Source organism: Hippocampus zosterae, chromosome 1 (genome assembly GCF_025434085.1).
Source record: "Hippocampus zosterae strain Florida chromosome 1, ASM2543408v3, whole genome shotgun sequence".
NCBI classification, from domain to species: Eukaryota; Metazoa; Chordata; class Actinopteri; order Syngnathiformes; family Syngnathidae; genus Hippocampus; species Hippocampus zosterae.
In genome coordinates, this window is record NC_067451.1 from 12031602 (window position 1) to 12058692 (window position 27091).

At 41.9% G+C, this 27091-nt stretch overlaps 2 protein-coding genes and 1 long non-coding RNA gene across 3 annotated transcripts; 2 read left to right on the top strand and 1 right to left on the bottom strand.

The window, feature by feature from the left end:
- Nucleotides 1–412: 412 nt before the first annotated feature.
- LOC127593635 (uncharacterized) lies at nt 413–1418 on the top strand. The gene is made up of 2 exons (XR_007960467.1): nt 413–555; nt 1100–1418. It is a non-coding gene; the product is annotated as an uncharacterized LOC127593635 (long non-coding RNA).
- An 859-nt stretch (nt 1419–2277) lies between these two features.
- Nucleotides 2278–3672, bottom strand: LOC127591523 (uncharacterized). Its single transcript, XM_052051778.1, has 2 exons — nt 2896–3672; nt 2278–2636 (listed from the first exon to the last, which is right to left on the bottom strand). The coding sequence occupies exons 1-2, from the start codon at nt 3487–3489 to the stop codon at nt 2304–2306; spliced, it is 927 nt and encodes a 308-aa protein (XP_051907738.1). The 5' UTR covers nt 3490–3672; the 3' UTR covers nt 2278–2303.
- Nucleotides 3673–24057: 20385 nt separating this feature from the next.
- nkx2.5 (NK2 homeobox 5) lies at nt 24058–26585 on the top strand. Its single transcript, XM_052054510.1, has 2 exons — nt 24058–24580; nt 25540–26585. The coding sequence occupies exons 1-2, from the start codon at nt 24241–24243 to the stop codon at nt 26151–26153; spliced, it is 954 nt and encodes a 317-aa protein (XP_051910470.1). The 5' UTR covers nt 24058–24240; the 3' UTR covers nt 26154–26585.
- Nucleotides 26586–27091: the final 506 nt, after the last annotated feature.

A 27091-nucleotide genomic window follows, 5' to 3' on the forward strand; every position in this document is an offset into this window, starting at 1 on the left:
GCGCTTTACAAAACAGTTAACATAAAGTAATATAATAAACACAACACATAACATAAAACACGGACAGTCGTGCAGTCCTAACCACTTTTCCGTCACACGCTTTGTTGTTTGAAGCAGTTTGAGATGAAAGAGGAGAGAATCAAAGTGTCCTTTAACCAGTGGATCAGAGACGTCATGCTCAAAATGTGCACACGTCGGCTACAAGCTAAGTTTCAAAGTCAACAAGAAGCTGTAGCATCCATTGACGAAAAAAGAGACTGGTTCACTTCTCCTGTCCCATGGAAATCCATTTCAATTCCAAGCGGCGACTCACGGTTCCAAATACGCATCTGCGCTCTTCGCCAACGCTCCTCTCTCCTCATCCTCAACTTCAGCGGCCATCCATCCAGCCGCACCAACGCATGTTGTTAATGAATGTTGACTGTCGTGCGCGGCTAATTTGAGCGACTACACACGACCTCGGAGGAGGAGAGAATAATGGAGGAGGACTTGGAAAACTTCTTGTGATCAAGAAATGTCGCTCAGGTGGACATTACGCGCATGAAAAGCGACAAGGTGGGCATACACCCATACACTAACATAATAAGCGTAGCAATAGCAAAATGGACACTGGCTCCAACACGCTCACTTTCTCTACTGTTAATTTTCTGTTTTGTAAATACGCTACTGTAGTGCAAACCGTTTTGATTCTTTTGAGAAGTAAGAAAAGCATTACATAAATTATATTATTATTATTAATCCTAGTAGTAGTCATCGTAGTAGTAATTGGTCATGCAGACCTCCAAATACAGTGAGAAACTAACTTGGCGGGGAAAGTGAAGCTAGCATTTCAGGGAAAGTGAAGCTAGCATTTCTATATACTCTACCTGTACTGTTGATGTTCTTAGTTCTTACAATAATGACTTTATGTAACACAATTTTAAAAAGACATCACAGTTAGTAAATGTGCTGCTGCTTCCTGATGTATTATTATTATTATGTAATATGGAATACAAATAATGATGACTGCTCTGTACCATCACTCATGTTACATTTGTTAAAAGTTATTATTAATTAAGTCAAAATTTCAAGTATTCATTCTCACAATTTATCTTTGCAGGTTGACATGGAGGTAATTTCTCTGATGACTGAAGAGCAAATGGGCAAATATATCACTTCCTATGGTGATCGAATAGCTGTCCTTTGCTTTTGTCAACAAAAAATGTCCAGGGGTGATAATGAAATGCTCCTCCAAAGATTGAGAGACAAAATAAGATCGAGGAAAAAAGGTGTACTGGGTGGATCTCCAAGTGTGCTCCAAAACCTTGATGAGAGAATGGCAAGATTTGAAAATTTTATTGGCTCTGTTGTTCATTTGCACTTTTGAGATGTAAAACATCTGGCATAGTTAACCACGTGAAGGGCAGTCTGCAATTGTTTTCCATTTGTGTATTGTGCATTATTAAAGTGCAATCGATTCCGTGTTAGTTCTCCATTCCTTCCATTTTCTGCACCACTTATTCTCATGATGGTTTCAGGCAAGATGGGAGTTTTCAGTTTTACCCAAAGGTCTGAAGTTGTACATTCCATTTAAAATGTTGAGATTAATGTTTGTAAGATTTTGTCAATGTGAATAAAATTTGTTCCAAATCATTAACATTTTTTTTTAAACACAAGAAACCACCTGCTGACGAAAGTGAGGAGTGACAATTACGCAGTCATCATTTACATGCAGGTGAAAATTCAATTGGGATGATGTACAATTGTGTAGGAATACTCCCCAGCATCCACGTTGGTTAAGTATTTGTGAATAAAGTCAGGAACCAAGAAAGAATGTTTATTTACACCAATAATGCTTTGACAGACAAACATGTTATATTGTAGATCAAATATGTTGTCCTTAGACTGTACAGGTAGAAAAACAGCAGATAAACAATGCTTTTAATTATGATGGGTATATATTATTTGCCATCAAAAGTGTTTCAATTATCCTTTGAAGGTGAAGTGATAAAAGAAATGACAATGGTCAAATTCAGGCTTCAGTAAATGTTACTTCTCACACCAGTTGAGGAGCCGTAATATAGTTTGGTCCAAACACCAAGCAATACATAGATTGCTGTAATTTATAAAGTGTATGCAGAAAATTGGTGAAGATTGCACGGCTGTCTGTCCTATGTGTTGTGTTATTTTGACTTCAAAATTGCGCCGTGAGAGTGGCTGCCTTTCCAGTAGCTCCTATATTTTGTATATTTTATATTCTTCCTTTCATAAATTTGCTGCTGTGAATTGGGAATTTCTCCATTGCGAGTCTAATAAAGGTTTTCTTATCTTAAAGAGTAGCGGTGAGGGCCTCTCTGAGGTGTAAATACAAGTTCGCAGCCTGAAATGGATCTTTTGGTGGCATTAGATCGGACTGGGCCATTAAAAAAAGCACACAATGCAAATACATCTGGATCACAAGGCATGGTCAAACGAAAGACACACTGGCTTTTGCACAGTTGAACTTGTTCATTGTCAACGGGGGAGAGGAAGTCCCTGGTACCATAAAGTTCAGGTAACGTATACATCACGTTGGGCCGACCACTGGGGACATTCATGTTCTTTGAGGGCCTGATGAGATGGCTGTTCCAAACTAGGGCCGTGTCATCCAACTCATCCTGTTGAAAATAATATACAGACAGATTAAATAAGAGTTGCACAATCATATCGGCTTTTATGAGCAAGAACTTTTAGCGTGAAGCTGCTTTTTTGTCTCACTCCTCCCTTCTCATGTGTACCACATCTCCCCAACTTTTCCTTCACCTTCACCACACACCATTATCTTCTTGGGTGTTCCTGTCCACTTTCCCATCAACTCACTCTCACATACAAAAATACACATTTAATTAATGAGTCTATCAGAATGTATGAACTCACCTGAATAAGTCCCATGCAACAAAATTGTAGGATGTTTTTGTCCAGAAATCCACCATCAAAGAAGCCATTGTCTCTGAGGTCTGTGAAGAGGGATAACCAGAACTCCATGCACTGGCTGCGAAGAAACCGCCACCAATATTCAATTCTTTGATTGGCGGTGCTGGCTCCATCCAAGTAACTGTCAAGAGTGCTGCCTGGCGGTATTGGCACGAGGAAACGCTGAAAGCCTTTGACGTGACCATTTTCAGTCCCAAGATCAGCTCGAACGATTCGAGGACAACCCCCCAAACGGTGCACAACGTCGATGTAGTAACCCCCAATCACCTTCGGGTCACTACTTGTTATGTAGGTATTGAGCCACATTATTTTCCTTGAAAACCCATCAATAGCCCCATTGATACAAATTCCAAATGGTTTCAGTTTGTCATAGGAGTCCATGTGCCATATAAAATTTGGCCCTTTGGAGAAGTAGTTTCGCCGTCTCAGACGTCTTGCTTGCCTTAACGACACTCCTCTCGGATCCAACTCTTTCAGGACCAGACGAACGTCCTCTTTCCTGACAATAAGTCCATATTCTCTGCACTTACTGTGCATCCACCTGTAACCGTGTAGTTGTCCGGAATGCTGCAATTGGTTGCGAATGAAGTCAACCAGGACTGCCAAGTCATTGAACGTTTTCCGACGAAATAGTCCTCTTTGGTTCAGCACTCGCTTCAAATGTCTTTCACTTATTTGGAAACCGTACTTAACATCAAGAACAGATTTAATGTCTTTGTATTTCAATCTTTCATTGCGAGATCTCGCATTACTTTGCGAGATCTCGCAAAGTTTTTTTTTCCTTCCATGTCCCCTTAGGGGCTCCGTATCACACACATGGCATCCTGTGCAGGTAAAAAAAATAAAATAATTGGACAAACAATGTAAGCAAAAATATGTATTGCTGCTTGTGGCCATTGGAACTTGTAAAACACAGCCAGCTCCCAATAGGAGCTTAAAAAAATAAAATAAAATAAATAAATAAAAGAGTATGCAAAATGGCAGCATGAGTAGAATGTGGAGCCAGGAAGGTGGCACACTTGGTGGTAAGTGTATAGACTTGGTTACATGCAGCTGTTGAGCAAAGATAGCAAGAGTATTAAGCATGAGCCAAAGTTTGAGCAAAATCCATAGCCACCTGATTGACTGCCGATATGCATGCATTTTTCTTTTTATTAATGTCAGGGGAGATACCATATGTATGTAAACATGATTTGTTTTATTTAATGTTTATCAGCATTTTTGGTGAGAATTAGAGGTTTTTAACAATCCCCCCAATGCATTACAATGAGCATAAATTGTGCGTTGATTTTTGCTACTCGTGGTCACTACGCCCCGCAAATGGCAGGTGTAGACTTAATATACAACTTGTTTAAATTAGAGCTGTCAAACGATTAAAATATTTAATCTAATTAAAAATGCAAGTGTCATAATTAACTCAAATGGACTAAAAAATTAATTGTGATTACTCACACATTTTTTATAGTTTCTGAATTTCCTCTTACATTTTTTTGTCCTATTTTTCCCCCATTTTAATGCTCTTATCAACATGGAATCATGAATCAGTTTTCTATGTGCCAAATGCAAATATTTACTGAAATAACAATTTCGGTTTTCAATTTTACATAAACATTTTTCACTTGGTGCAGTTATTCACACATAATCTCTCACACAATATTACTGTCCATCAATAACGGTGAAAAAAAATATTTTGTCACACAACAGCTGCTTTAACAGCTTTTTTTATGAAATCAAAATAGAGCAATATAACATTGTAAAGTGCACATCTAAGGTACACTAGTAATCAGCCTATAGTGGATTTAAACCATGGTTGCATACTTCCTTTTTCTCAAGTTTGCTTTGAACACAGCAGTCTGTTTCCGTTTGTTGAAGAATAACAAGACACCGGACACCAGTGTTCATTATGTGCCGCTGTATTGGAAACTGCTGGTCGTACAAACAAGCACACGCACTTCCCCCGTGCTGCAGGGGCAAACCATTCCGAAGGAGGGGGGGGGGGGGGGTTCACTCCCCCTAACACAGTCAGGCTATGTTGATTGTATTAGTCCTTCTTGCGCGGAAGTCTCTCTACGGTTTTGTGTAGACCTCATTTCGAATGACTACACTTGGTTCGATGACAACACTGGAGACGGTTTACTTTCACTAGGTCGCTACCACTGTAGCGCACAGTCACTGTCAGACGAACACAGAGAAGCTCCACCCGCTCTATTTACATGGACACAGAACACTGTAACCTTCCACACAAAATAGTTCCAAACAAGTAACAATCGCGTCAGTGGCATACATCGTATACCTGTATGATACAGAGAGAGAGAGAAGAACAGATAACTTTGGTCTTGTGAGTGGAGCAATATGGCAACTTTTTAAAAGTAAACTTTCCATTCATAAACTCTTTAAGTATCCGTTTTCGGTGTCTCACGCTGCCGTGGCTGGCAAAATGGACATGGGCGTGGACTGCTGCAGCGCTTGTTGTTTTGTTTCTGGTGTATTTATAGAGCAACGTAACATCCGCTTGTGACGTGTGCCGCGTTAATCTCGCGAGAAAAATTTTAATCCCGTTAAAATTCATTTAAATTAATGCCAATAAAAATGCACTAAACTGACAGCTCTAGTTTAAATAGATATAATACTCCATCTTCTGATTGGATTGGTGATCGGTTTTCAGCTCGCTGAGGGAGTTATCTCGCTAGCTGGGATGAAAGGGAAATGGATTGTCCCAGCCTGCAAGAGTTTAGCGTGCCACAGTCCTGCATAGTTCTTCGCCTCAGTCTCGTGTCATAATTACAAGTCCAGGATTCCACAATTGTCTTCAAACAAGTGTGATGTATCTAGAGCAGGGGTGCTCAACCTTTTTTGACCTGAGAACTACTTTTCAAGCCAACCTAGCTCCCCATGATCGACCTTTTACCGCACATGCACACATACACACACGCACGCACGCATGTCATGATAAGCAACAGCTGTAACAGCCACTAACATGAATGAAACAGAAAAACAAAGCAGATACAAGACAACACTGAGTTTGTGAAAAGGAAATAATCACTGCCTACCTTAAACCTGACGCGGAGGCATGGGACGCACCTTGGCAGCATGTTTAATGCATGAACGTCATATCGTAGCTCACGTGTACCATTTTAAAATGCTGCGACAGGTGTTCCTTATTCTCATTCTTTGCCAGCGCCATCGGTGAGTTGCAGATGAAACAATTTTTGAATGAGGGAAAAAAAAAAAGGTACATCGCAACAGCTCTGTTCGCAAGCTGCTATTGCAGACTGATGGCCCTTAACAACTTCCCGTTATGTAGGTCACGTGCCACTGTCAGTTAGAGGTGGCTTGCTTTTTTTATTTTATTTTATTTTTAAATTGTTTTTTTTTGTGTGTGTGTGAAAGTGAAACGATTAGAATGCTTAGGGTACAGTGTACAATCGCACGCCTGTTTTGGACGGTTTCATTACGATTTCACTTTTACAGTGACTTTATAGTACTGTGTCAAACTCAAGGCTGGGGGCCAGATCGGGCCCGCAACGTCATTTTATGTGGCCCCCCAAAAGAAAACAATGTGTGTCAACTTGCACGAACCTTGCTAAAAGCTGTACAGAAATGTGAAATTGTCATGAGTAATGAATAATGTTGAGATTTTGCAATCATTTTGTTACCATGTTGACGCTCTCTTGAAGAATAATTGTCAAACAATTAAACATTTTTGTGGTTCATTGTCATAACGGCTCTCCGAGGAAAGACCTCGCTCTCAAGTGGCACTGTCATGTTCCGTTTGTCGTTAGATTTGAGGGGACTTTAATTTTGGCAAAACAAACCGGAAGTACCTTGTCATGTTGCGTATTTGGTTAGATTCTACGACACTTTAATTTTGGTAACACAAAGCGGAAGTTCCTAGTCCAGTGAAGACCTCATGATTTGTCATCGTTTCTCGTTTTCCTCTTGAGTATATGCCTTGGAAAGCATCGTCTGTAAGTTGAACCCTGTTTAGACTGCACTTTCATGATATCTACCAAACCGTTGCTTCAGTTTCAGCATTGGAAATGTGCAATATTAAGAACGATTTTCGTCCGTTTTTGCTATGCTACATTAGCGCTTGGCTATCCATATTAGCATATGGGCTACTGCACGCTAGTTGTTGCTATTTTCAATGTTAACCGTGCATATTTTGGTTATTTCTGTTCCAAGCTTATATTGCATTTTGAAAAGTTAACATTACAATGTACAGTGGTGACACAGGGACATTTAATTTGAACGGTGTGAAACATCCCCCTTTTTGTGTTTCTATTTCTGTGTACAGTTTTACAAAAATCTAAGGAAAAAGAAACTAAAGCTCCATCTCAACATTGTGGATCCTTGGTCTTTTTTCATTGTTCGCTATCTGTCTATCTGTTCACGTCTCGGACACGGACAAGTAGGACAGAATAGGCACACCACAAAAATGAGTTTGACACTTTACAGTGACTTTACGCTGGACTCCAATTTTTATGGAAGCCATTTTGATAAAGTCATTCAGACACCACTTGGTTTTTGGTCAGCCAATAAAAGACTCTCAAAACACTTGCATCATGTCTGTGCATATTTGGGGGAAAAAAGTGTCGTGAGGACTTGCACACAGCTGATGGATGCACTAGTGCAGTCAGAGTCCACAGTAGAGCATCAGCGCCAGCAGCCATTCCTGGTTTTGTATTTTTAGAAAGGGTTGTGACCTGTTTCTTGGATATCTCCATGTCATTTATAGATGTCAGTGACTGTCTTAGTTTACAGACTTCTTCTGACAAGGGCATGTCATATCTGGAGAAAAACAGGTTAAAAGCATCCGGAAAGTCAGCACCAATCATCCTGGTGAGTTGTCTGGTTTCACTGGTGGACTTGAAATTGGCTCCCAGAGATTTTATTCCTTGCCATGGTGCTATTAGATCCCCAGCTTTGCGCCGATTTGGTATTTTCCTTGTGTGCTGTATTTTGGCCTTCCTTATTGGAGTTTTACTTCCCTGGAGACAACTTTCTACTCCTAGTGGTCTCCACAATATTTTTATCAATAATGCACTTTTTTTTTTGTTAGCTATGGCTTGTTATTGGGGTAAATAAACACTTTTTCTGTCTCTTTCTGTCAAAGAAAGATATGTAAGCGACACTGTCGGTTTAATGTCATTACAAATTGTAGTCCAAGCATTCTTAGAGTGAGGATATACTGTGCTGTTGTTCAACCATATTTTTACTTATTCTCTTCATCTTCTCCTCCCAACCCAAGTGTTAACATTAAGCACACATTGGGAGGAATCACCACCACGGACATTGGAAAAAATAAAATAAAATGCTCCAGTTACGGAACCAAAAGAGAGGACAATGACAGGGTTTTTTTTAAATGCCAGGTTATCACTTCATCTGCTCTGACTTAGGTCTGAATGTCTGCACATTTGACAGGAGCATAGAAGGAAGGGGAGGCGGTCTGCAATGGTAGTCCAGCCTGAGATATTTCAGTCTCAGACACAGTGCAGCTGTTTCTCCTCTTTTCCGATTTTGTGTCTTGCTTTTCGTGTCAAATCTCCGGAGCTCAGCTGGGATGTCAACTGGTATGCGTCCGTAGGAAGATAAGGAAGTCACAGCTGAAAGATCCTCTCCCCAACTTCCCGGGTTCCTCCACCCCATGACAGGTGGAGAAGTTTGGAAGCGGCATTGCTTCTTGCCAAGTTAGAATCAAGTGAATACAAGTTCGCTGGGTCACTGGCAAGTTCACTCAGATGGAGATGAGAAGAAAAAAGATCAGGAACTGTGAAAATAATCAAAAGCTCTTCAGTACAATGATGGCGAGGACTTGTCGGTTGTTCACGCACTGCAGCGCTGCCATTCGATGTGGCTAGAGCCTAGGGCTAACTGATATCTTTTGCGGTTACCGCCGGATTACGGGCCTTGGTTAGAATTAGGTAGGGGTGATGCTACGGTCAACGTTGGAGTTATTGTTAGTGTTCGATTTTCGTGAAGGGATCGGCTTATATTACGGTTTTGGTTTAGGGTTAGTGTTAGCTGATGGTTACAATTGCGCTTCCAGTTACGTTTAGCGGTTAGGGCTCGGGTCATTGAAGCATCGATGCATTGTGAAGACGCGCCAATCACTCAGCACATCCACAACAGCAAGATCCCAGAAACTTCCGAAGCTCACCCAGTTCCCGGCGATGAGGCCCATGCCACGCTCTCGCTTTCTCTGCTCCATTTTTGTCCAGTCTCTTCTTTCTTTCAGACTTTTTCTTTCAGACAATTCTTGTCATCACCACTGCCATTATCATTCCATTTTGTTTGCAGCTAAATGTTCACTCTGACCTCATCTCTCCCGAAAAGGATAATTACCAAACGGGGACACCGTGTTTTAACAATGATTTTAGAGGTCAATAGCTCGTTCACGTTTTCCTGGTATTTTTGCCCTCTGCTGTGAAACTTTCCAGTGTTCCTGTTCGTCCACCCCCCTACCCGGCCAACCCCTCCTCTTGGTGCACACACACGAGTCCATAGAGTGATTACTGTAGGAGTAATCACTGTAATCCCATAGTCTCCCAGGAGTTGGCAGGGCACCCTCCTTCTTTTGGAACATTGTGTCCATGAAGTCCTGTGTAAGTAGCGTGTCGCAGACGTGAGTGTGGAGAATGTGGCATGGTTGAGCAAAATGTCACGCTATTGAGTTTGACCATGCTAAAGCTTCATTTTGGCTTTCAATTGATCAGCAGGGCAAACGTTTGAAACATCACAGCGACATTTTGCAAGGAAGAGACATTTGAAATTATTAGCAGTTCAGAGCGTCATCTTTTATTGACATGGCTGTCTGAGAATACCCACCTCCGTTAATATTCAGAACCGGGTTAAGTGGGCCGGGGGAACGAGTTAAAACGTCCCCATGCGTGTCCATGTACAGTTGAGTGCATACAGTAGACTTCCAAAAAGGTCACCGCAAGATGCAATTTTCAAGTGAATCGGAACAGGAGGATTTTGCCTTTCAAGTAAGGGACAAAAAAGGATTTTGTTTACATTCAGGCAGCTGGAGACATTCATTAACGACTGAAACGTCACAACATGTCTGCTAACGTTGCCCCAAAATCTACGCTATCCGGACGAAACGTTAATTTGCTCTTTGTTGGTCTGTCACTCGTGGAGCTCGTATGAACTGGGCTCTTGCTTCAATTTTCTTTTATGCTCTAGCCTCTGACTTCAGTGGATATGTTTGGTCGAAGGATTCGTGTTTTGTTTGAAAGTGCCACGCTTACCATTCCTGCTTTTTATAAAAGCCAAGATCTCGCAGCATATGAGACAACACTTCTGCACTATATTAAATAAAAAACAATGGTCCTTCCATCGATGTTGTTTTCTGAGTCAACCTTCCCGACTTCTACAAAAAACTAAAAAAAAAAAACTATGTACCGTAGTTACTTGGCTGGACCACGTGTCCCCTCCTACATTATTATGATTGAGTCTGTGCTGGTCAGCAGGATCCAGTCTTTAAATGATCCTTGGAGCTGTGTGAAGTCCTATACTGCTTCAAACAACCCATCGTTGCCCCCAGTCCATAAGAAACCTGGTATATCGGCAGTCCGGACTGGACAACGACTTCATCTTCAGTTTATAAACACAAGTTTGAGTTCACTTCATCTTGGAACAACTCGACAGCACAAGGACCTACACTTGATCCTGTTTGGGGACTCAACAGCCTCATCCCTGAACCTCTCTCCTCCTAGCTCCTCCAGCTCAGTGTCTCTCTTGTCAATCCGCCAGTGCATCTACAACTTCCTGATGGGCAGGATACAGTCGGTGAGGCTGCCGGGGGAAGCCTCATCATCCATTTTGTACACGCACCATCAGCAGTGGGACCTCTCACGGATGCGTCCTCTCTCTGCTGCTCTTTTCCCACGACACAAACCACTGCACTTCAATGCACAGCTGTCAGATGACACCACAGTCATCATGCTTCATCAACAGGAGTGACGAGTCTGCATATCGCCAGGAAGCGGAGCGGCTTTGGTGTTTACAGATCCGAACCCGCTGGATCAATGCAGAGACAATATGAACTGCAGCTCTTAGGTTTGGTGATGTTCCGCTGAGCTGCTTTTGAGTTGGTTACTGGCTTTGATGTGATAACATTACAAAACATTACAGCCAAGAGTAAAAACAAGGGCAAATCTGAAATCAACCCCCCAAAAAATAATCTTGAAAAGTTGACGTGCAGCTCTGATAAAAAAAAGTAAACATTTGTTGACTTTGGAAAGGCAGAATTTGTGACACAGCTCTTTTATTACTTCTTCCGATTATGCAAGCGGTTGTAAATAGCTCTGTGCGAACACGTGTTTACGTCTTGCTGTCATTTGATTTGTTTGCATGAAACGATCCTAACAAGGAGGTATGAAGATGACAAAGCTGCCATTCACCGTGATGGCAGACTGAATTCAATCTGACACGTCTGGCCCATCATGAGCATATTCATTCCTCACGAGCACCAATCACTGCCCAAAGTGGCAATTTGAAGGCGCATTTGGGGAATATAACTCATGTTGTACGCGCCTCCAGGTTGTCACAGAAATGAAGCACATAGGTGCAAAGAAATGCTTGAGCCTCTCCATGGCTCCTGGCAGCGCGCTGGCATGGCCCCGGATGCAGGAATGCTGTGCCCATCTGTCAACATGGGGCTGCCTTCACTGGCAGATACCACAGAGAGGATTTTGTTACTTGGCCCTGAGTGCATTTCATAAGCTGGCCTGGATGTAGCATGAGGCCTTGGAGCTCCAGGAAGATTGCGAACTTGAATAAGACCAAGTTGTAAATGCGTGCGTGTGTGTGCATGAGGACATCTGTCTAGTAAATACACTTGTTTACTTCTAGCAGACTTTATTGAGCTTCCAAGCAACAAATGCCGAGCTGTGCTGCATGCTCATCTCGCTCTCACACCTTCTCCTTTACCCCCTTGCTCCGCTCCCATCGGTCCAATACTTATCATGAATGGTTTTCTCTATGCGGGGTCCCGAATATGCACAAACTGAGTGACGTTTCTGTCTTTCCTGCCCTCTTTTTACCACTCGCTCACACTTACGCACGCACACACACACACTGCTGGGGAAACAGTGTGTTGCTGTATCATGAATTTGTTGCAGGGGGCAATTTGAAAGACCCCTCTCATACAGTCCCCAGTGAAGACAGAGAGAGCAAGCCGTGAGAGGTGACAGGAAGAGGGTGCTCACTCCCTTACATTGCCCTGTGCATCTATGTATCGGATTTAAGCTTGATTAAGCCTCCCTGTGTGGAGTTTGCATGTTCTCCAAGGGCCTGCGTGGGTTCTCTCCGGGTACTCGGGTTTCCTCCCACATTCCAAAGACGTGCAAGGCGGGCTGATTGAGCACTCGAAATAGTCCCTAGGTGTGCGTGGGAGCGCGGATGGTTGTTCGTCTTTGTATGCCCTTCGATTGGCTGGCAACTGGTTCAGGGTGTCCCCCGCCAACCGCCCGAAGACGGCTGGGATAGGCTACACCCCGCGACCCTTGTCAGGATGGGCGGATCACAAAATGGATGGATGGATAAGTCCAATAGTGCACTATTTGGACAATAACAAACTGAAGATATTTAAAATCACAGTGATGTGTATGAGGTTTCACAAATACACGCCTTTTACCATTTCAGAATAAAGGACATTTGGTTCGAGTATCACTAAGTTACCATAATTTTTATTACTGGGACAAAAATACTGCTTGAAATCTGGAATCCTCAGACAAGACCAAAGTCATACCCATGTTTTGCCAGACGTTCATTGTGGCCACATTCACAAGTTAGTTTGTGGATTTTGATGCCTTCACTTTTGTCTTCAAAAGCATGTTCCTTTAAGTTCAGATAGTAGTTATTCATGACGAAACTGCCAGGCTTAAAATGGCAATATGTGCCATGAAATTTGTTTGACCTATTTCTCCCGAAATCATTCGTAACTGACTTCATGATGTAATACAAACAATGTGATTGCTTTGTTTCTGATCCTTTTCGGATATAAGCACACACTGGGCCAAATCGGCCAAAGGACAACATTGTTTTCCTGAGAAATGACTTCAGAGTCAACATATGGAGAAGTGAAGGAGCAGATTACAATCCAAAGCATCATGTGTCAAACATGGTCAAGGCTATGCACTGGCATAGCTACGTATGGCCGCTTATTAACTCACTTGTGTTTACTGATAACGGCTGCTGACAGAAGAAACAATGTGAATTTTGAGGTCTATTGGCAGCTTGTTACTAAGAAAAGAAAAATAAACGTTTTTCAATGGCTAAATCAGTGGGCTGATATTAATAGATCAGGGAGCACCAACGTGGTGCGCCCCCAAAGAGCGTGGGCGTGATCTAAAAATAGCTTGGCAGTGATGGGACATTGTGGTTTTCTAAGAATGTTGCAAAGGGATCATTTTCAAATGTGATCATCGGCATAGATTGATTTAAAAGAATGATAATAAAGTATTGCATCTTGCTGTTCATCTGTTTCCCATTTATTTTGACAAAGTACTATGTTTGCCTTCACATAAAGTAAATTCATAGCATTCATAATAACACATTATAATAAAATTACTGAAAATAATTTGAGCAGATGTGTTCTTTCAGAAGTATGTATCAAACTGGGTAACCCGTCACTTTAATCAGTATACAAAAAGTAGCTCTCAGTTTCTGCCACCACCTAAAAAAATGGTTACCCCTGCAATAATGCATTCATTTCGCTTACTGGATACAAAAACTCTGGGCAGCAAGCGTGACACACAAGCATCAAGTGATGGTGACTGCAGTAAAAGCCTGGAAAAGCAACTCAGAGAATAAAAACAGAATTGTGTGATGTCTTAGAGATGCATTTTCATCCAAGTCATTAAAATGATATATATAAATAAATAGATAAAATAACAATGCCAACTTGTCCAAATACTTCTCAATTTAACTTTGATAATGTACATGTTTTTTTTTGGTATTACTATTTATGAGGATTCCGCCAAGTCATGTTCCACTCACATCTTGTTGAGTGTCAATGCTGTGAGTGTCCCTGGCTGTCAAAGCCTGGGAAGAATGGGCTGGAACAGACTTGATTCTGTCAGAGACAGTTCGTGTGCCAAGATGACGACACCGTGTTCGATGTTCTAAATACTAGGGGTTGCCACCCAATTAAAGAGTGGCGAAAATGGGTGCGGAGCAAGTCAACAGTGTGTGTGTTTGTCCGGAGACTTAAGACATGATGGAAACCACAGGGCCCATCCTTGACCATGTGCATAGACACCAGTGCTCAACTTTATGTCCCCATGAACTATATGTGGCAAGCCTGACCTGCTAATCAAGCCTTATTATTACAGTATGTTTGCCCTTTTGTCTGTAACAGGTGGGCCTACTTCATTTCTTGGTAGACTGGATCAAAAGGGGGCACTTTAATGATTTGTTGAAAAAGAGAGAGAGAGAGAGAGAGAGAGAGAGTGAATACGTAAACCTTTTTAAATGAAAACAAAAAGGTTTTCCCAGCTGTAAAATTACTTACCTCTACATGGACATCAAGAGAAAAAGGGAAGAGTCAAAGGCGGGAGTTTCACTTAAAAAGAGGCAGTGTCACATTAATTATTGAAGTAGTTGAACACGTGAAAATGTTCGTTCCACCCTTTGACAATGGAGGCTATATTAAAAGAACACGTCAGGTATGGATCATTTCACAGATTTTGTGTCACTATAATACATTACAGTACCTTTTTTACTGTTGCTTATGGACAATTTAGTGTCCTTAGAGAACCTAACATGCATTTTTTGAAATGTGGCAGGAAGCCAGAGAACTGGGAGGAAAACGGAAGCTTTACAACAGTGAGGCAGATGTGCTCACCACTGTACGTCGTGATGCCACCTCTCTTACGTTGTGATTCCGGGTCTATTTACCTGAATTTCCAAGTACTGTATGAATAGGTTATCATTCTGTGTATCTATTGTGTAGGAGTGGTAACATCACATATTGTACAAGAACAGACTTTTCCTAATCCATACAAATTTGGGATTGACTCTATCAATTTACATTTTACTGCATTTGTTTTAACATATTATAATATGATGCTGCCCTCTTGTGGTCAAAGTGTGTACACTGTTTTCCAACCTTTACCGAGCCAAGTCATTCAAAGATAAAACATTAAAAAGAAAAAAAGTGTGTGTGTTCACCAAACAGAAAAACCACCCCAAAAATGTAAAAAGTGCACTATGTAAACTATTATGCTCTATGGGCAAAACTATGAAAGGAAGTGCAGTTTTGGTGCAGAGAACGCCTAAAGCAATTTCGACTGAAAGTAAACAGAGTCCATTCACAACCAGGCATATACAACTATCTATTTTCTATATAACAGTCGTGCTCATTATGTTCAAATATAGACAGTCAATCGTGCGACATCCCTCCATTATTTGAGCCGCTTATCTAAACCAGCTATCTTCGGACACCCCTAACTGGTTGCCAGCCAATCGCAGAAGACGTAACTTTAAAGTGGCCCGCGACAAAAAGTGAGTTTGACACCCCTGATTTAGAGTATTCAAATAAACTATGGTGCATGTTTTCAGAATGTGGGAGGAAACCGCAGGACCTGGAGAAACCCCACACAGGAATAGTGTAAATGTGCAAACTCCGCAAAGGAGGGACAGAGCCTGGAATCGAACCCTGCACCTCTGCACTGTGAGGCGGACGGGATAACCACTCACCACTGTGCCTCCCATTTATGTGGAATATAAAAGGAGGTTTCATTGATTTTTAGTGAATATTTTTGTCTATCTGTGATTGACTGGCAAACAGTTCAGTTCCGCCTCCTGCCCGAAGACAGTTGACTCCACCTCACCCGCAGCGTTCGTAACCATGAGCTCCTCGAATAATGGATGGATATGTTTGTCAGTCTAGGACGATATTCATCCTTGAAAAGACTCCTACTTCTCCAAAATGACTTGTGAAAAAAAATGAGATGTAGTAGTTAGAGGCCTATGCTTTCCTTTAACTAGGTTTTGATGGTGTGATTTCACGTTTTTACATTGCCCTGACTTCACCTGAAACACAAATGTTACATGATAATACTTTTTTTTCTTTAAATTATTGCCAGTGTTCGTCTATGTGTGCCCTGCGTGTGTGCGTCTGTGTGTGTGTGTGTTTGTGTGTGTGTGTGTTTGTGCGTGTGTGTGTTTGTGTGTGCGTGTGAATGGGTGTTTTTGTCTTCAATGAAAACCACATGGTAACCACCAAATAGGAAGCAGCGACATACTCGCACCCGATTTGACTCACTGTCACGACTGAAAACATTACTTGTATTCGTAGTAGAAGTAGTTTCATGTTGGTGACAGTTTGACCCTGGAACAAATTACTTTTTGCTATATTATCATGGGAGTTGTTTCATTCAATGCAAGTAATCGAAACCAATGAAACAATTGTGGAAAAATCTTCTTGCTTCCTGTCGATCACAGGTGTCAAACTCAAGGGCCGGGGTCCAGATCTGGCCCGCCACATCATTTTATGTGGCCCGCGAAAGCAAATCAAACATGTCAACTTCTACCATGATTACTGAAATCTGGACCAAACTTTCAACTTCCCATATGTAATAAATAAGAGAGATATTGTTATTCTTGACTTCTTTAAATGTTTTCACAGTCATAACGGCCCTCCAAGGAAAACGAGTTTGACAGCCCTGCTGTAGAGGCATATTTTACCTAAAAATAATTATTTTCTGTGACCAAAGAGGCATTTTACTTTTGTTATAAATCCCCGTTGAATATCCTGTCTGCATATGTCAACAGTTGGACAATTTGTCCCTTGAAGTTCACTCAGCAGCTCATAATCTACAGTGCGGTATTCCACTACTAACCTCGAACGTCAGCTGCAGGAGGACGTAGACAAAACTAAAGCAGATGCAGGGTGAAAGTCATCCTGTCCGCTCCCCAAAGGGCCCCAAACAACACCTTCAACTCGGCAGAGTCCTGTGTGAAGTCTTGCCAAACTACGGCCATGACCTGGCAAGTGTGTGAAAAGCGTACATGGCAGCCGATGCTGCTGGCTGCATCCCACACAAAGCAAATGATGCACAGACAGATGGCACTTCACATAGCTGTCGCAGTCCATTTTCTCTTACAACCTGACTCCAGATCAGTGGATACTTCAAATTACAGCAGTACATTGTGATAAATGTTAAATTGGCTGACTTGGGGATGACCTTTGCCGCAACACGATAGGTGTGAATCAAGGTTATGAACTCCGGGGGTGCTCAGGCCCTCGTCAGAATATTACAGCTTTATGAAGGTAAATAATTTTTTAAAAGGCTGAAACAGATAAACAATTGTCATGCTCTGCTTGCAACACTTTCCCAATTAATTAATGAATATGGCTGTCCAGCATGAATCTTTGCCCACCGCTGTGTGCAGGGGCATGGCAACAAAATCTGGGCCCCACATCATAAATCAGGAACCTGACGTTTGTAGAGGGCTCGGAGATTTGAGTGCTGAAGGATATATTTCCCGGTGACACATGTCAGGGAATTTGAAAGAGGGGGCCACATGAGACTGTGTACTTTCTAACTCCTAAATGTATGACAAACATGCCATGTCCGTTGGGCCCTATTTTCATTTTGGCGCAAGTCTAGGGCAAAGCACAGATTAATCTTTGGTGGAGTTTTCTTCATTTAACTCAGTGAAAATGGATGTAACGTGGCATTTGTGCCTTTGTGCCCCATTAGGGGATGCAACGTAAGGTTTTTCCGGCCAAATCCTAGCGGCATCCTTCATTTGAATCAAAATCAGGGTGATACAGAGTTTACGCCCAAGTATGCCATGCTTATATTCCACAAACAGAAATTAAACCTGGTGCAGTACATGCATGACAATGGTATGGAAATTTAAACGGATGATGTAGTCAGTCGTGTGTGTGTGTGTGTGTGTGTGTGTGTGTGTGTGTGTGTGTGTGTGTGTGTGTGTGTGTGAGACGTGGAATCGGAGACCGCCTCGCACCTCCCAATCGTACACCGGTGTGTGTGAAGCGTGCCCATACTGACAGGGGTGCTATTAAAATATTTTTAGATTGATAATGATTATCATTCATTCAATGAATTGATTTCTACAATGATTCAGAGGGATTGTCCCACGCTGTTGTCATGTGATGCACCGAAGCTGCCTGCGCCTCAAATAAATGCACCAAAATCACATTTGGGCACCTGCCCTGCCAAAGCCACCACCTTATAGTCAGGCAATCTACTTTTTGTTACCTAATTGAGAGATGCAGCATGGGGGCAGGGCAGTAACGCCCAGTGAGGCATTGCCTGTCTCCTAAATTCACAAACACGCCGAACTAGATCACTGCCCTGGCAGGAAAGATGTGTCCATTTATAAAGACCAAAAAAAGGCAAGACCGACAAAGTATAACAAATGACGCCAGTTACAATAACCAGGGAAAAACAAAACTAACCAAAAAACGCTTGCACTAGTCAGGGAAATGTTAAAGGAAAATAGCTAGTCATGAAAAGACAAGAAGATAGCCAAAACCCAAAGGTTACATAACCGAAACTAAACTTCACAAAAATAATGCTTACTAGTAAGAATGCAAAAATGAGGCGAGAAAATACAAAAAAAAATGTGAACAAGAAAGATCGTCTGGAGATTTCAACACTTGGAGACAAAGTCATGAGGAATAATCCGACAAAAGCTTGGCAGCTTGACAGTCCTGAAATACATGGCGGATAAATATGAACATTGTCAGGAGGTGTGCGCGCTGGAGGGAATGCCCCCCTCTGTCAACTGCTGGAGACACACATCAACAGAATCTTGACAGTTTTGTGCCATTAAATTACAGTTATTTTTGTTCTTGTTAACTGACTGATTTAACTGTTAATTTGCAAGCTTTGGATGAATTTTTAACAGTATTTTACAATTATTGTAAAAGCCAGTAAGATACTTTGGAGCCCCTAAAGTGACATGGAAAACCAAAAAGAAATAAGTTTTCTTGTTAGGATGAGAACGTTTTTCATCCTATTGAGAAAACGGTCTCGTCCTAATGAGAAACGTCTTTCCCCACGAGTGCTAGCTTATTTTCCTACGTGAGCTAGCTCCCTGTGAATGCTAGTTTATCTTCAACTACATCAAAATAGTGTCGTCGACCAACTAAATGAAAGTCAGGTGAGGATCATTGTTTCATAGGATGAAAGAGTTTCTCGTAAGGGCAAGATAGTTTCCCCCGTTAGGATAAAAAGCTTTCTCTTTAGGGCGAGAACGTTTCTAGTTCGTATGAGAAATGTATTTCGGTTTTTTTCCATTTCATGTCTGGGGTTCTGGAAGATAGTGCTGTAAACTCGCCATAAATTTGAAGAAATTTCTTACAGTATACCGTATGTCTATGCAAATTTCTCCATTGTGAGACAAATAAAGGTTTTATTATCTTATGTACGATGAATTGGGACGGAGGATGATTTTTTTTTTATTTACATGCATTTAAAAGAACAGACTAAGCAAGGAGAGAAGTGGGTTTTCTTCCGTCTCCATAATCGTCCCTAAGGGGGTCAAGTAGTGACCATTTCGCTGATGGCTGACAGAAACAGACCTAACCTGTCTTGTGTGTGCAATCAGGTTTACACTATTTCAGCCCAAATCTGAAATATCCCGATGTGCCGCTTGTCTCAGGCCTGCGTGTTCACCGTGTTTGTACGCTGGCTGGAGTGACTTCACTTTGCTTCAAGCAGACAAGAGGAAGGGCACTCACCATTTAGGTAAAAATGTTCAGGCCTCAGTAGCGCCATTTCCAAACATGACAAGAATGCCGATACAAGATGAAAAGTTGAATGTATTATTATCATAGTCTTAAATCTTGTTTTTAAAGTTTGTACCTACCTTGAAGAACTCAGGCTGTAGGATAATGATGGTTATATACGAGCAGCTGCTTGCTGGTGCGGTATGCTTCCATTTCCATATGATCTAAACTGTCCGCTAGCCAAATAATCGATTGTGGCAGCCCAAGGTGAGAGTAGTTATTGCATAACCTGCACGAACTGGGTCAGTGCCTAACATTAAACTACACTGAGGAAAATGGTGTGTTGAATTTTATTTTGTCAATTGCCTGCACACAATACACTCATCTAGATTTGGAAGCATACGCTAATTAAAAAGATAAGATAAGATTACCTTTATTTGTCCCACACTGGGGAAATTTGCAGTCTACAGCAGCAAAATTGGGTGGTGGGGGGAGGACAAAGTGTTTCATTGCACAAAATAAATGTTTCAGAAAGAACTGTATCTAGATCCAGATGATTTTATTCCGGGCAACCACTTGATGAAATTAAATGGAATAAATTCAACACTCCATTTTTTTAACACTTTTTTTTCAGTGTATGTTATTCACGTGCCATGCATAAAATGTCTCCGATTAATGCAGATAATGAAACCTGAATTTGAAATGTGTGTGCGTGCGCATTTGCATTCTTGTGGGTGGATTAGGACCTCCACCCACCCAATTGAACCTCTTGCCACCCTTCGCCACCCCAGGTAAAACAGTTTTGAACCGCCCGTGAGTCATCCTATATTTGTTGAATAACTATCATAGATTGACTCGGGGCCAGTGTCCAAAGTATATGAAGATACATACAGGCTAGTAAGGTGACTGAGTAACAGCAACATTTTTTTGGTAACATTATCCAATTTTTTTCTTTGTTTGTTTGTTTGTTGTTTTTTTTTTTAACAAATTCACTGAAAAAACAATATACTCTCATTACTATTTTGTACGTGCAAGAGTAAAATGTAACGTGTGACAACCAGTAAATGCCACACGCCCTCACACGTGCGCACACCAACACGCTCAAGCACATACACGCTCAAGCACACGCACGCACACACACACGCACACACACACACGCTCACACGCACACACGCTCACACGCACACACGCGCGCGCGCACACACAAACTCGTTTTAAAATACCCACGCATTGGCGCGGCGGAAGTTTTTAAGCAAGCTTATCTGCATCTTTATCTGAGCCGGGGATGTGCTGCAGAAAGACAGGTCAAAGGGGACGAAGCATTGGGGAAATGAAACACATGCCAGACGTTCAATTTACAGTCGCTCCAACAGTTTACAAGGCAGCTAACAACTAAATATTTCATTTTGTGCACGTCTCGAACGGATGCTTGCTGCGAGTTTGGCACTTTTGACGAGCGAAAATGTGGACAGCGTCTCGGGTTTACGTTATTGGGCCAATTATTAGGACAGTGTTGACTCTCAGTGCGCCTCGGAAGGATTCCACGTCCATTCATCAGCTGCGGAGGCGCACAAATAGTCTTTAAAACTATAAACACCGTCCTGGTCGGAGCCAGGGGGACCCATTTAGCCCGTGGCTGCGCTAAACGCCGCAGATAAAACAAACGATAATACTGTCTGTCTCCTGGCACAGTCTCCACTCGCATTAAGTAGCCCGATTCGTACACACACGCACGCCCACTCACATGCACACACGCATACAGAGTGACAGCAGGACATACGATTTACACATCAGTGCACACAATTTGCACACGTCTGACTTCTCAATTAGGACTTTTTGTTGATTCTAATTGGTTAATTTGCCAATAGATTGTGGGTGTAAAGTAATCGGAGTACCTTCATTGGCGTACAAAAAAGCGGGGCCATTTTTAAATTCAAGATTTGAGTAGCCTACATTTCTCTCCTACATTTTTTTTCACTGTATAGTTAACAAAATGGTGACTGGGCGCTTTAGCTTTTCGTTGAACTACGTTGTTGTGGTAACACGAAATAAAAGAATGAATAAATAAATAAATGCGTGTCAGATAATTTAAGTGTGTGTGTGTGTGTGTGTGTGTGTGTGTGTGCGCGCGCTCGATGTGCAAAAATACTGTTTATAAAAAGCAGTTTGTAAAGGATATGTAGAGTCATAGCTTTTAATTCAAAAAACGAGCAAATAATATTTTTATCATAACCAGGGGGAAAATTCATAACATCTGTATCTTAATGTTATATATTGTGATAGTTCCCATTGCTTCATTTATTTTTTTCTCATAGATTTTTGATTTGGGTTTTTTCGATGGGGGCGGGCGCTCGATATTTAACTAATTATCTATATTCAAGGACACCGATCATCATGACCATTTTGTCCTACCCCAAATGTAAAACAAGCCAAAGGCAAATGAATTGAAGGCTGATTGGATGGTTTAGGTTGTGGGTGTCACGTATAACACTTCGGTGGGATAACTGGGCCGGCAGCGTGGGTGGGTGTAGGTGGTTTTGTGTGTGTGTGTGTGCGTGTGTTTGTGTGTGTGTCCCCAGGTTTGTTGTCGTCTGTTATCACGTCCAGATAAGACCGACAGTGGCTCCAGCATCTCTCGGAGGCAGACGGCGAAGTGTGTAGCTCGTGGTTTCAGGTTCCGTGTTCAAACCTTTTGTCTGCTCGATTTCTTGACCTCTTGGCTGCCCCATTTCCTCGTCCACGATGAGCGACGAGATGACACCCAAAGTGTGCAGGCACATTAAACCTTATTTGTCTCATTAACGCAAGAATAACGCAACACACTGCCACTGTCGTTGCAAATATTTTACATTCTCTGACAATAATTTGTTTTAAAGTACATAGTACATTCATTACTTCCGATTCCATTTAGACCCACAGAGCAAAATGACACATTTGGTCACCTTGGCAAAAATGAGCGCTTTAAAGGCAGGATAGAACGCTTCATATGTTTTACAAGCATGGACTAAAATTAATAAATATAAAATGATCATTAAAATGCTGTCATTAAATTCAATTAAACGATATATTATTGTTGAGATAGGTCTACAGTATTTGTAAATTAAGTCATTAGAAAGTGAAATGTGCAAAACGGCGAATAATCTGGTCACTAAAATGCTTATGTGACGAAAATTAAAACTTGTTTAAAACAAAATCCACCGAATGTGTCCTTTTCATCAATCAGTCCCGTAACGGTTTACTCAAAACATTCAGTACTTCGATCGGGTCACAATTCACGCTGAATATTCAAAAATAAAGTTGTCATTAAAATATTCTCTCAAATTTTACGGCATATTTTCCACTATGTTCGAATCTGGCTGTTTTATTTGGTTAAAGCGGGGTGTGTTTATAATATGGTTGTGCATTCAGATGGAGCCACATCATTCGGAGGCCGGAACGCGACGAAATGTGTCAATCACTTGAGTTCACGCATGAAGTGATAATCACAGTAAAAAAAATTGTATTTCTCGGCCGTGGACGTAAAACAACCAAATTAAAAAAAAACAGCAAATACGGCAGAAGAGTGTTGCCTTATTGGGCCCTGTGAGGACATTGTGGCAGATTTTAGTTTGTTTTGACTGCGTAAACCCCCTCTAATGATTATGCAGCAGAATACGAAGCGATCAATGAATAAAGAATTCGTTTCCTCTTACTTATGCTAATTGTCCACTCCAAAAATCATTTTTCGTGCAACAATAAAAGACGCTCATTTTAAGATTCTTATTTAACCAAATTATTAGAAACACCCCTAAATTAATGATCCAGTACAAACAATGAAATGAATGAAAGTCACTGAATCCAAAATTTTCTTGCATTTGTCATCGTGCAGTTGCAAGTGCAACAAATGAGAGCCTGGGGAAAAGATTAATTCATTCCAGGTCCCTCTTGTGGGGATTTCAAATATTTGGTTTCGTCTTTCTGTCTTCTCAGCTACGGCAGGGGGGAAACATTACAAACAGTTAAAAGCGCAGTCCTCCGTCATAAATTCAGAAATTAACAACCACACCAATAAACGCATCGATGAGTGAATATCGGTGTCATTATCACTGTTTTTTTGTGTGTGTAAAGGCAGACTATTTATTTCAACCCTTACTTGGAATGCCAACAACGTGTGCAGTGTATCGGCCTACCTCATAAATGATCTGTTGAGTGGCGCAGTTTATTGTAAAGCGTTTCACTTGGTTTGCCGTGGATGACAACACAGGGCCCAACATGTGTCAGAACTCAATCGTGTCAGTTGGAATGACACCACAGGGACCACGCTGAAAAGGTTCCCCAGCCCCCCCCCCCCTTGCCTACTCCCACACTCTTCGTGCGTCATTACGCACGAACGCGAGCGAGCGAGCAAGTGAGAGAGGCCAAGAAAAAAAAGGTGTCTGCCTTTGTCGTTCAAAATGACTGAAGATTTCACCGAGGACCTGTGTGTGTGGTATACCAAAGCAATACTTGAATCGGGTAAACATTGCCGGGACGAATAAGGACACTTGTCGTCTTTGCGTTGCTTCCGCATGACAGTTTAATAGTTGCTGGCGATGTTTTCGAGCCCCACCAGCACGTCCACTCCATTCTCTGTCAAGGATATATTAAACCTGGAGCACAGCCATGAACTCATGTCTTCTTTGGAGCTTTCTTCTCGCATGGATTGCTGCAGCGCGCCCACCACCACCTCTACCCCAACCTCCTCATGCTGTTTGCTGGGCCGTCTCAAGCACGAGCCTCTGCGGGACATGTCCACGGGGGTCCCGCTGTTTGACGAGGATCTCCACCATCAGGAGCCCAAATTCACTACGGCCGTTTACGGGAAACCACTGACGCAGATGGACGGAGTGAAGGAGGGAGCGTCAGGCTTGTTCGGTGACAAACATGCAAAAGGTGAGTTCGTGATTCAAAACAACAACAAAAAAAACAAAAAACAAAACAAGGATATGTTGCACAAATACTGTAAAACAAAGCGCAGCTTATTATACAACATATGATGCTTTTTTTCAATATTATTGGCTACTTGGAAGTGAATAATGCAAGAGGTCAACTGTAGGTGACTTTTCACAAAAAGTGCAATTGAATACTATGAAAGTCAAGACAACGTTATAAAAAGTAAAAGTACACGGTGTAGTGACAATCCTCTGAATGTAATGTTTAGTGGGACCCTTAGACCAATAAAGTAACCTGAACCCGCTGAACTTGTTCATCAAATTTGCTACAACATGCAGTTCTGTGGGGGAAAAGAGACCTCTACAAAATTAGCATTTGATGCCAACAAACCTTTGAAATGAAAAAAAAAACTTCTGGTGTTAAGACGAGGTTGTTTTTTTTTGTAAACGACAATGACATAAGCATAGCAAGCAGCATTGGCTCCAAACATTTCTCAAATTTTGGCCCAATGTTTAAACTTGCAATGCATGGTCTCTTGTTTTTCTTCCAGATCTAGATCATAATGGTAATGTTAATACGCACACAAAATATTATGGTTATTATTAATAATAATAATGATAATAATAAACATGAACACATTTAATTTCATACATTTTGTAGGACAAGCCGAAAATCGGAACAATTGCTGGTGAAAAACGTTACAAAACAGACTAATTATATTTCAAATGATTTTCAATTTTTTGTCATTCAATACTTTTTGGCCGATATTTTCCCATTTATTTGTTTGATTTTTTTCATCTATGCAATCAATGGATGATCATCCACAAAAGTACAGGTTATGTGCAATTCTTATCGATCCATCCACATCCACCATCCCAAACGTTCAACCGCTTATTTTGTCATGATCATTCTTCTTATTGCTAACGGGCTTCTTTTTGTGTGCGTTCTTTTCTAATTAGAAGAGTTGAGTCCTCCCGCCGAAGCCGCAGAGGGCACGAAACCCGACGATCCGAACCGACCGAAGGGCCGCAGACGCCGTAAGCCGCGGATCCTCTTCTCCCAGGCGCAGGTGTACGAGCTGGAGCGCCGCTTCAAGCAGCAGAGGTACCTGTCCGCCCCGGAGAGAGACCACCTGGCGGGGGTCCTCAAGCTCACCCCGACGCAGGTGAAGATCTGGTTCCAGAACCGAAGGTACAAGTGCAAGCGGCAGAGGCAGGATCAGAGCCTGGAAATGGTGTCCCTCCCGCCGCCCCCCAGGAGGGTGTCGGTCCCGGTGCTCGTGCGGGACGGCAAACCTTGCGTAGCGGCCGAGGCGAGTCCGTGCAACCCGCCCTACTGCGTGGCTCACGTCAACCACTTCGCCTACAACAACTACCCGCAGTTTAGCGGCTACGCCAACGGCGTCTGCGGCACAAACTATGCGTGCAGTTATCCGGCAGCCGCCATGCAAACGGGATCGTCCAGTAACGGGAATTACGTGAACTTCGGCGTGCACGGGGAGCTCAACAACGTGCAACCCACCTTCCCCACGTCCAACAGCGGAACCTCGCTACACGGCATTAGGACTTGGTAGTCGGCTTATACCTACCGAAGGCATGCAGTAGTATTATTAGTCGTGGGTCGAAACGTTTTCTTTCATTTGTTTGGATATTTAACGATGCCTGTTTGTGACACAAGATATTGTCATGGGTTGTTGTGGCATGAGAGCAAACCCTAATGATAAATTAATAAAACGAAATACACACATGTGATGTGTGTCTTTTTGACACGTTTTTAGATCGTGCAGTGTAAAAATATTCAAAGGAAGAAATAGGTGAACGGGCAAGCAACGTACTGCTTATTATTGCGTAGAGGTGTTGAACTGCACTTTATCATACAAACAGCAATTGACTCTCACATGAAGTAAAATGAGGCAACTGAAATATTAGAAACACCTCCCAGCTGGTTTTAATGTCGTATGTTGGTCTCAATGCTATGATGGGCGTAATATCCCATTCAAGGTATTGCAATATTTTTTTTTCTGCTCGGCGATTATAAAATTACTCTTGGGAAAAAAAAAACACTTGTATATCAAGACAAAAGGACCCATCCATTGGACTAAGAAGAAAGTGTCCACGCTCAGCCCTCATACACATGGCTTGTGTCGAGTTAAAATGTTCAAGTGGCTATTATGAGGCTTCATTCAATGTGCTTAAATAAGGTTAAAAGGTTGTTAGTAGTTTACATATTTTACAGCCTGCTGTCAGCCACATGTACACTCACTCAACTTGTTGAATGGCTGCAGCCGGTGCACGGATGCATAGCTGTACACCACATGCCCTTGAGTCGTACTTTCATGAAGGACAGACTTTTATTCTCTTAACCCAAAAACTAAAAATAAAACAAACAAACCCTAAAACGTGATTCAAGTTCTTTCTGGACAACACTACTAAAGATGTAAAATAAGTATTGTATGATTGGGATGGTGAGGGGTAAGATTTAAATTAGGATCATACAGTGCAATAACTGTTA

Excerpts from the sequence above, each read along its gene's own strand:
- LOC127591523 (XM_052051778.1), bottom strand. The coding sequence starts at position 3,489 with ATGCACAGTAAGTGCAGAGAATATGGACTTATTGTCAGGAAAGAGGAC. Across the intron at positions 2,637-2,895 it reads GTTGCATGGGACTTATTCAG|GATGAGTTGGATGACACGGC; the intron begins GTGAGTTCATAC and ends TATTTTCAACAG.
- nkx2.5 (XM_052054510.1), top strand. The coding sequence starts at position 24,241 with ATGTTTTCGAGCCCCACCAGCACGTCCACTCCATTCTCTGTCAAGGAT. Across the intron at positions 24,581-25,539 it reads CGGTGACAAACATGCAAAAG|AAGAGTTGAGTCCTCCCGCC; the intron begins GTGAGTTCGTGA and ends TTTTCTAATTAG.